This window comes from Osmerus mordax, chromosome 7 (assembly GCF_038355195.1).
Source record: "Osmerus mordax isolate fOsmMor3 chromosome 7, fOsmMor3.pri, whole genome shotgun sequence".
Taxonomy (NCBI): Eukaryota; Metazoa; Chordata; class Actinopteri; order Osmeriformes; family Osmeridae; genus Osmerus; species Osmerus mordax.
The window spans coordinates 7,902,363-7,913,450 of NC_090056.1; the positions used below are offsets into that span (position 1 = coordinate 7,902,363).

Consider the following 11,088-nt stretch of genomic DNA (forward strand, 5'->3'; position numbering starts at 1 on the left):
GACAGTTTCAAATCATGACTATAAAAATATCATCCTAAAAGGTCATATGTACTTGAGTGAACTGTCCCTTTAATCAAAGGCAGGACACAGCTGTTCCTTGAAAAAGGACTTTATTCAAGTGTTTCAACCTACCATAAGTAAAATAATCATATTAAAATGAGTTCATATGAAATAGGGAGTATTATGCAGAAAACATGAGCACTTGGCTGTGACTACCTTGGACCTGAACAAAATATAATTTCTAAATTCTAAATATTCCATGAAATCATTGTGCATGAAGTTCATCAAACAACAGGCATTACAATGTTAGCTCAATGACATGTCTAATCCTGTTATGTCCAGATGGTTGTGGAAAATACAGTGAAGTAATTCATTGGCAAATGGTGAGAACAAATCATGTGCATCACCACTCTTTTGTAATATCTTTTAGCAAAGCACATTCAAAATAAATTACCATAAATACAGTAGTACATCACAATGATTATAAACATGCCTGTGTGTTCCCATTCATCTCAAAAAAGGCAATTGACAGATTATATATCCCACGTGAATGAACATAAAATCAAACATAGCAATGGAAGAATGAACAAAATAATATGTTTCAGATTCTACAAGCTGATACATAGGCCCATAGATTAGTCCCATGTTCTGCGTTTGTCTCAGATTACCCAGTGTCATTTTAAGAACACCAGCTGCCCCTTTTGAAAATGACCTTTCTGTAGGAAAGAACACTTAAAATAGCATGGTCAACTTGGACCCAGAAAAATACATATTTTCAAGCATGTGTAATGAGGACAATTTTAACATTACAACCATGTCGGGTTCAAGATATGTTTACAAGTTTAGACTGATTGTTTCTTTATTTTACGTGGGAGTCCAGGGGAAAATGGCTTTGGGTACCAGACCTTATATGTCAGGTACCAACACAGTATCCCACACAGGGTCCCAAAGACCTTATGAAGTAGATCATGGAAGTACACAGAGGTGCAAATGAACATCCAGATCCAGATCATTACAATAGCATTTAGGGAAATGAATAGTACATCAATGAGGATGCTGTGAGGTTTCTTTACATCCATGGGTGCAATCTCCTCTTTAATGATGAGCGCCGAGTATGCCAGGATGAAGCAGTGCCCAGAGATGTCAAAACCATGCCAGAGGAAGCCAGCCTTCCTGCAACTAACTTTGGTCGTGTACGGTTCATGAAAGTCCTCCATGGGAGCAGATTCATCACAGGTGCCAGTGATCTCCTCGATGTAGTTGAAGGTCTCAGTACAAGCATACCAGATAATGGTTGCAACCATCAGTGAAATCAACCTCTGGAAGATAATGTACTTATCCTTTTTGTAAAAAAAGAAGAGGAATGGACCCAACAGCAACAGAGTCCATCCCCAGGATATCTTGACAAAATATCTAAGGGAGACAACAATGAGAAATGGAGGTCAAACTGCTAGATATGAAGCTGTGCTACTTTTTTTTCTACTATTGACTAAATGTAATGTACTTCCAGAACATAGGCCCAACTACACAGTGCAGTTACACTAACCTACCGCTAAGTATCTACCTACTATTGGCATAATTTTCATCATTGCGAAATATGGGTTAGGGTTCTTGAGTCACCTTGAAGGCTTTTTCCCACAAAAATGTCAAATCAAATTTGTTGTACATTATTGCGCTCATTACATAGCTACTTAAAAAAATTACTAATAAATCAACGACACAAAATATTGATATACATTTTTTTTGTATACCTTCCGCCTTTCAGGGAACGTAGAATACCGTAACTGACCAATCAGAAACGAGTATTCAAATAAGCCATGCCATGCAGCTACTTTAATATTAAGCTAGCTACTGTAGCTAGCTCACAGCTAGCAATGCAAGCTAATACTGATACTCTGCCTATTCAGAATCCTTCTCATTCGACTTTAGCCGACACACTGAGCAGGCTAGAGAGCTCGAGCAACATACTTAAGATAAACTGCCCCGCTAGCAAAGCTCATAACTTGTGGATAGCTGGTTCCTAGATAGTTAGCTAAATTATGACAGCTAGCATTCATTGTGAACACTTACACATTCAGGATATTTGTGCTTTCGCTGAAGTATGTCTTCGGAACAACATCCACGTATTTGAGTATAGATCCCAGTACTGAAATGCATAGAAAAAGCCAATGGAAATGGTTGCGTATAAAAGTAGTCTTCCAAAGGCCGACCAACTTCGCCACAAGGACAGCTGTCCCTGCCATGTTGACACGCTGCCTCTTGAACACCAACACTGAAATGACAATCCAGTCGGTGTTGACGTCAGCCTAACCTTAGCTCAGGAATTCGGATATTACAAGTAAAATATGTAAGAATTTATCGTGACATTTCATTTGCAGTCCTTCAACATGTGCAGTATAACTTGTGAAATAAATTGCTTGATTTTATTAAATAACTACATTTATTACATGCAGAGAACCCTATGTCCCATAGATGGCAGTCTACCAACAAAGGATTGGATGTTCAGACGGACATGGTGTGAGAGAGAGAGAGAGAGAGAGAGAGAGAAGAGAGAGAGAGAGAGAGAGAGAGAGAGAGAGAGAGAGAGAGAGAGGGAGGGAGGGAGGGAGGGAGGGAGGGAGGGATCTTTTGAGACTAAGGAACTGGTGTTTCCATTCTTGTCTTGCTATTGGGTGATGTTTGCCCAGACAAAACTTTGACCACTGTGTTGTGTTCTGTGGACATGTTTCTGGGTGAAGGTGTCTGGCTTCAGGTACTGCCCTCTAAACAGACACACACACTACAAGGTCCTGTGAATAATTTAGAGGTTGATGATTGTATATACAGTGTGACTAAGATGCAATATCACACCACAAACAATACATCCATTTATTATAATCACTCATCAATCATGCCAGATTAAATTGTCTGGAGTGAGATAAAATACTGATTGGCTGAAGCCATGATTTGGAACAATTGGGATATGTGCTGCTGGTCTTACAACCCCTCCTGCTCTCACAGGGTAAACCTTTGACATCGTCTGCCCACATCACACCAGAACATCTGCATCACAGGAGAGAGGGGTTTAAATGAAGAGTTTACAGACAAGCCTTTAGTCTATAGGGTGATGATGCCACTGCATTGATTCATGGCTCAGAGACAATAATGGGCACTTTTTCTGCTGTGACATCTGGAATGCTATGAAGAAGAAAAAGAAGCAGGGTGGGGGAAGAGGAGGGAGCTGTTGTGTAACTAAGGTGAAAGGCCTGGCTGACAGATGAAAGTTTGGGCTAAAGACACATCAAATATCGTTTTTGAAAACATGTTTTATGTTCCCCCAGTGTAAATACCAGGCCAAAGAGTGTGTAGAGTTTTCTGTGCAACATTTGGCTCTCCTCAGATGTGACAAGGTCACAGTGTGCTTTTGTACGCAAGGGTGCAGCGACAGGCTGCGTCTCGTCTGGACCCAGACGGATGATGTCATGTTGCAGGGGGCGGGATGATCTCAGAGAGGCTTGTCTTGTCTGGAGTTTCATCTTTCCAGGCTTGACCCAATTCAGACAGACCCCTTCAGAATGGCCTGCACAGATTTATTGGATAGTTTTGCTGTGCTTCAGTAAAGATCCAGGCTATCAATCACAAACGTTACATCCCCGTATTTATTTATCATGTTGAAGATGATCTGTTGTTTAACCCAAAGAAAATAATCTGTAACTTGGTGTGAGCAGCTGAATATGTTTGTAAGGAAATCCAAAATGGCATTTTAACCTTTCGCTGGCCTTTTGATTTCATAGTTGTGATATGTAAAGCTGTATTACAAGGCAATAATGATTCTTCATTCTCTCTTTAACAGTGAAATGCTACACAATAGCCCACTGGTCACAACTATTATGTAGTAGCTGAAACGTTTTTGATTACCCTGATGGTTTGACTAAAAGTTTATGCCAGAAAGCACTGTCATTCCTCTGATTCCTGCAAGTTCCCTACTGTATGGAACAGACCAGCATCCCTCCCTTGGTGGATAATCGGGAAGGGGCTACATCACTGGGTAAATTTGTTTTTGGGCCGCCAAAACAAAGTTTGGACTCTGCTGACATGAGAAACGACCCATCGCCCAGCAGCAGTAAGAGCGGGTCTCCTAGATTTATGCTGAATGACGTGCTTCACGCAGAGCTAGGCGTTACTCCACTGTTTCCTTGACTGGAAGGGAACAAGGCCCAGCAATGCTGAACCCTTTGACCTTCTCTCTGTCTTTCAGAGTACATGTCCATACATTCAGCTGCAAAGGAGCAGCCAAGTGGGAGAGGGTAGGAGGAAAACATTGGCCGTGTACTGTACACATTATAAAGAGAGGGAATCAATCCACACTGTTGACTTTATAGGAAGAATGTTACCTACACAGGGCATCATTCATTTCAACACTCTTGAATGGTTCGGTCCAACGTGGGATCTGTCCAATGTCTGCTTCAGATACTGGCCATGATGGATCCATTTTATATTACTACTCAACATTTTTCTCTCCTTTGATGTGTGCTGACAGAACTATTAACTAGGTGGTAGAACTGACATGGATGTGCTTGTTGCTAAATTTGAATGCAGGGTCTCACAAGGCCCTGCTGTAGCTGGTGTAGTTCTGGGGCCAGGCTGCACTCATCCAACCCATCAAAAATCCATTGATGCAACTTTCTTTTTCACAAGCCTGACTGGTGCTCTAACAGGTTACCCTGCAGGGCTACAGCCCTGTATCTACTTGGCTGGTTAAGAGGAAAGCCAGGAAAACAGACTTGGTTGAGGTTTGCTTGACCTGGGAGAGGGTACACATCTGGGGGTCATTTGATGGACGTGGACGTCCATCAGCTCCGCCTGACACTACAGCTGTGTTCAGGGATGTGATGACTGAAGGACTGACAGTCTATGTGTGTCCAGTCGCTGAGCAGTGACCCCATGTATCTAGAATTTCACCAGAAATAATCAGTAGTCCTGGACAGACCCAAACATTTTGCACACATCTGAGGTTTGGAGAGGGCAAGTTATTCCAAAACAGCATGACTTTATGGTTTCCAAAACAGTTGTGTGAAATACGGAGACAAAGAAATAACTTGTACATGCAGGACATTGCCAGGCAGACTTAACACCTGTTCTTTTCTTTATTTGACTAAGAACCACATTGTGTCTTAAGCTTGATTTATTGAATTTAACGTCCCACAAAATCGTCTACTCTCAAACAGTCTGGCTGGCTGTTCATGCCACACGACTGCAATGTTGAGGTAAAACTTGCAGTGCAGGTCCCCACTCAGGACTCCCCGTATTACAATATGCTGTTTTCATTCTATATTCTTATTGTCTCATTGTCTGCATTATTCTAGTTGCCTCTGTCTGATAGATCATCTGTCACATTCCTCCCATACCAATAGCATATCAAGATTTGACTGAAACAGAGAAAAGTGTCAAAACTGTCACCAAACCCTGACTTGAATTAAAAATACTGTAGAGTTAATGATATTTGATCTAATTTGGCTGAAATGTATTTAATTGTCCTTTTCTAAATGGTCTAAACACATGTGGGCCTCTGACTCTTTCCATATCCATAAAATGCAGGAGAAAGACTCTTGGAATGCCCAAGTTAAAGAGTGCATGTCATTCTGTACACACACCATCTTTTCTCAAGGCAGAGGGGTGGATGGAGCCTTTACAAAGTAAAGACACTCACTAAGAGAAGGGCCGTGGCTCATGCTCATTTCCCATTCCGTCACAGCTTCAGAAGTTTGGGTGGTCATTGGTTATTAACATATAATTTAGGGTTTTCGAATCAGCGGCCTTGGAAACATAAACACTTGACATGATTCCTTAGTGAATCACCCCATTGTAGGACTTACTTCACGGTGTTCAAAAAGCACACTTAGTAGTACACTTCACACAGACCTTCATCGGCCCATATTTGAGGCAGACATCGCAATCGTCTCTCAACTCTTTTTTTACAGTGCCAGGGACGGCATCCAAGTGTTCCAATGTAGTTCAGCACCACTCTCTCTCTCCACAATTATATAATTGTTCCACTGAGGAGCCAGTGTCTCCCCTCCGTGATCTCTCTGACCAAATGCTGGTAGCACTGTGCCAGTTGGTGCCGTGTACCTTGGCAGTGCCCAGGGTCTGGAGGTATATATTACTCATGGCAGAGGATAGGCCACTGTTCCTGGAATCAGAGACAGCTGGAGATGAGCGCTGACTCTGCAGTCACTTCAAAATGGGACCTTTGCTTCTTTGCTTCATATGCATTCTTCACCGCCTGCCTCCCCTGAGGCATGTTTATTTAAACATTTTATTGTGTTTTATTGAAACAACTTGGGGAGGTGAAGGGGCAGCCAAAACACGTGCTTTCCCTCTACAAACAGCTCTCGAGGCAGTCCCAAGCTCTCACATAAAACACAGTCAAATAAACATGTCCCAAATCCCCAATGAATTGGAGGTATTCTTCCTATCTATAAATCCTCCCCGTTCCTTTTGATTGGAAACACTTATCCCTTAATATCAGATGTTTGAATTGTTCCACATGTTCAATCAAACGCATCAGTGCAACAGTACCAGTGGCCATGGAGATGTCTCTGTGCATGATCAAGTAATCATATGGAACCATCAACAGAGGATGGCTGATCAAATATTTTTCTTTCATTTTGGTGATGCTCTGTGTTTGTGGTTTCTACAAGACTTGGAAGGTAGTGGTGAGTTTATATAATACGGGCCTGCACTGAGGAAACTAAATCACCTATCAAATTGTTCTCTGGCCTGTAGGAACATCCCTGTGGGAGGATGGAGAAGACTGGAAGGCTCGTGCGTCAGATACCCTCAGACTGAGTTGGCCCAGTTAAATTTCCCTGCCACATATGTCCGGTGGGCTTGTTTGCAAAGGCTCGTGTCTAAGTGTGGATCTGCACCGCTTCTCAGCTCCTGCCTGGCTTGCCTCTAACCCAACTGTAACCCACCCTGCAAGAAAGGGATCACAGATGCAGGTATGTGCAGCCTTATGTGTCCTGGAGTTCTCTCTCTGTCTCTTATCTGCACGCTGGCATATTGATACCACTGTGCGTGAAATTATGACTTATGTGGGATATATTATGTGTTCCATAATTTATTGCTGCTTTAAGTATGTGTCAGGATGAGATGATTAGATACCTTGGTTGCAAAAGTTGATGTACTTTCTGCTTCAAACTTAATGAATAAGGCTGAGATATGATATGGACTGACAACGTTAGCTAAACATAACAACATAGATTTAGTCATTAATCAAATTATTACTGAAATTAGTGTTGTTAAAATGCTCAGTGTGTCTATACAGACCATTTAAACCTTATCTCTACAGTTTACTTCCAAATATATATTGTTTGAGTGGATTAAAAAGACAATTGAGTAATAGAAGATGATAATGGCAATCATCAAATGACAAAATTATATAAGAGGACAAAAAGTGCTTAAATTGAATACAGTCTTGTTGAAAGAATGAGAGAAACTCTCAATTAATTTAACAGTTAATATATCTTTATTAAATTGTTTAAATTACATACAAGCACAACTAAAACAAAGCAACAATGCTAATCTACCTCATTGTACATTACCTCATTCAATTTGAATAATTTTAATTTTAATCCAGTAAACCATGTTACCACATGCAACCACAGTGTTATTTTATGAAGGGAAATGGAAACTTTCCACAGTGAATTTACTTACTCTCAGCCTCTCTCTTCTCCACAACTCAGAGGCCAGTGCAAACCCTGTGCTGCCCAAGCACTCTGAGGAGGGTGGAGATGGGTGCTGCTTGCGCTCAGCTACTTTTTGCTGCCATCTTGTGGACAATGCCTTACCTAGGCACGCCTGCTTCCATGTTGTCCGGCCCCACGACCCTCCTCAACGTGACCAGTGCTGGTTGGGAGATAGCGGACTCAGACATCAGGAATCTCACCACCATCAACATGCCTCGCAGTAGGCGGAAGCGAGCCATATCGTCCAAGGAAATGAAGGCCTTGTTGGATTACCATAACCGTGTTCGTTCACAGGTCTTCCCCCCAGCTGCCAATATGGAGTACATGGTGAAGCCCCACAATAGATACAGTGTCACACCAGGGAAACACATAGGCCACCCCTTTTTCTGTACTACGTGTGTTTACACCAGACGGGTTCCCAAGTTTCTTAATTGTGTGAAAATCTTACCCCATGAAGATTCAGAAGTGAATATTTTCATTATGATAAAATGTATTCTAGTATGGTTTCCTTTTGGAAATCTGAGATAAGTGTTGAACAGCTGCACTCACTCTCTTTCCATCGTGGTGTATCTCACCTGCCCACTCCCTGCCTCTGCTTTCTGTAGGTGTGGGATGAGCGTCTGGCTAATTCAGCAGATTCCTGGGCTTCACGCTGCATATGGGATCATGGACCAACACAGGCCATGAAATATATGGGCCAAAACCTGTCAATCAACTCTGGAAGGTACACAACCTTGTCATGCAGAGTCAGAACTGGGTGTGAGGGTCTTCCAGAGTCAGAACTGAACATAACGGACAGAAATATGAATAGCTACTGAAAAAGCTAATATTGATTTGGTGGGGTTTGGAGAAAGATAAGTAGTTCCTTAAACTATGACACTCCTATTCCTTCTTTTGTTCAGGTACCGGTCGATCATTGAGTTGGTGAGGTCATGGCATGATGAGAAGAACTCCTTCTCCTACCCTAACAGATGTAGTGGATCAGTCTGTACTCACTACACACAGGTGGGGTTTCAATCTTTTACCATTGTAACGTGAATCCTGTTTACCTGTCGATACCGCTGACAAACTAGCGTGGTTTATTTGTGGACGGGTAAAAACATATATTTGTTCTCCTATACATTACACAGCATCCAATGGAAAGTTTGAGTCGTTTTGGATAACAAGGGAATCTCATCTGTTTTAGATGGTGTGGGCAAGCACCAACAGAATGGGATGTGCTTTGAACAAATGTTCAAACATGTATGTGTTTGGGAGCACTTGGAAGCAGGCAATGCTTCTAGTTTGCAACTATTCTATAAAGTAAGTTCAGATACATCTGTATTCTCTCTGTCTGCCTGTTCTGCATGTTCAACAGTACACAGGAATACCCATGTGTTCAACAGAGGCTAACTCACAATACATTTTCTGATGAATACAGTTAGACACAGTCAGTAAACAGTTTGGAACATGCTTTATTGCCCTTGCAGAGGTAACTGGGTTGGAGAAGCACCATACAAGCGTGGTAAGCCCTGCTCTGCCTGTCCGTCAAGCTATGGAGGCTCCTGCCGCAGAAACCAATGTTCCTCCAGTTCCAAACCAAAGAAAAGGAAGAGGCATTAGAGGTACAACTCTCCTGATGTTTTAACAGAAGAAATTACAAAAGTTCCCTTTTTTTTTTGTTAACTTTGAATTCATCTCATCTCTCTCTCTCTCTCGTTAATATTCAAAGACTTTTAGAAAAGCGCAAGATGTGGCTGCAAAATGTTGGGAATTCATGAAAATATCCAACACACCTGATTCAAATTAATGGGTCATTAACCAGCTCTGCAGAAGCCTGCTTATGAACATTCATTTGAATCAGGTGTTTTGGAGCAGGGAAACATAAAACATGCAGGACAGGGGTGCCCTGAGGACCAGGGTTGGGAACCACTGGGCTAGCTTGTCAAAAGTCCCATTCATACAAGCTGTATTAGTATTGCAATCGAAATTCGCACTAATTCTACAATTCGAAGTTCTAGTGAAATTCACCTAGTCGTTATCTAAGGGATTATGTTAACCAAATACTGTATATTTACCATCCATAAATATGTGCCTGTCTGATTTTGTGCTCCTGACTCACTCATTGACGGTGCACAAGAGTACAGGTATAGGGAAAACATGACATGGATTTCAGGACAAATAGGTTTCGTTAATGTATAGTGTAAGGCAAGTCGAATGGATTTGGGAACTGGACCGGACAGAATTTGATATTTTGGAAAGAATGACGTACTAGCAGTCACATCGATATTGCCCGCATAATCAGATAGTATGATCAAATATTGGGGGGGGAAGTGTCCCCCTGTCCCCTCATAGAATTACGCCTATGCAAGTACCACTATTGTTGTCTTTGATGAATGTTGATGCACCATCCACTGGATCTAGTGGTATGAATTTTTTTATTTTTTGGTGATGATAACATTACAAATGTCAAGCTGATTCTCCCCATTTTAAAGAAAAAAATGAACTTAAGCTACAAAATTCTAAACCAGGAGAATTTTAATTTTTTGTTGATATACTGTACATTTGTTCAGTTATTCATCTGATCATGGTATATATTGAGAATAATTATAGAGTTCATGGTTCTTTTATTATTATTATTTTATGTAAAAAAGACTGTTTGCACTGTTAGGGATGTTGTTGGCTCAAGCTATTTACTGAGACCAATGTGTGGAAGAGTAAGCACTTTCATGGTTCATCGTGATGGCATTGTACAGATGATAATTGTTTGTACTGTAGACCTAGTTGTGTATTATTTGATCAGAACAATGTATTTTCCATTAAAGAGATCCTGTTTGGGCTGAGAATGGACTACAGTGTCAGTTCCTTCCTCAGACATAACAGACATACAATGAACTTAATAGCAGAACTTTGCATTTGTACAGCAAGTGACATTACATAACTAGTTCCTCAAAACTTAAACAACTGAAAAAGTTATCTCTGGGATGGGATGTTTGCAAGAACATAATTATATGAAGTATTTCAAGGAGGTCCTGCTATTAATTTGACATTTGTTGCCAATAGGCAGTATGCTGCTCATATTTTTCCTTGCATAACCTGAGGAAGAAAAGATTTTTCTGAACCAAAACATGGAGACGTCACACACAGTGAGGTGACACCCTCTGTACATGCTCCACTCCTGTCTTTCTGTCACATTCTCCCCACCTCTCAACCTTTTCTAACTGCTTAAATAAACTCTGCCATTTACCTTCCCCTCACTTTCAATATCCTCTCGATGACTATTAAAAAAAAAACATGTTTGGAGGTCGAGTGAAAAATATAAATAACTTTCCTATTTGAGTTTCTATCATCTTGTTGCTATAGCTACAGCGGCCAT

General features: G+C 41.2%; 2 protein-coding genes across 2 annotated transcripts; one reads left to right on the top strand and one right to left on the bottom strand.

Moving 5' to 3' along the window:
• Window positions 1-96: 96 nt before the first annotated feature.
• On the bottom strand, window positions 97-2,281 carry fitm2 (fat storage inducing transmembrane protein 2). The gene is made up of 2 exons (XM_067240356.1): window positions 2,071-2,281; window positions 97-1,413 (listed from the first exon to the last, which is right to left on the bottom strand). Exons 1-2 carry the CDS (start codon window positions 2,241-2,243, stop codon window positions 843-845), a joined length of 744 nt encoding a protein of 247 aa, XP_067096457.1. The 5' UTR covers window positions 2,244-2,281; the 3' UTR covers window positions 97-842.
• Window positions 2,282-7,778: 5,497 nt separating this feature from the next.
• On the top strand, window positions 7,779-9,335 carry r3hdml (R3H domain containing-like). The gene is made up of 5 exons (XM_067240609.1): window positions 7,779-8,060; window positions 8,339-8,457; window positions 8,636-8,738; window positions 8,920-9,035; window positions 9,203-9,335. Exons 1-5 carry the CDS (start codon window positions 7,779-7,781, stop codon window positions 9,333-9,335), a joined length of 753 nt encoding a protein of 250 aa, XP_067096710.1.
• Window positions 9,336-11,088: the final 1,753 nt, after the last annotated feature.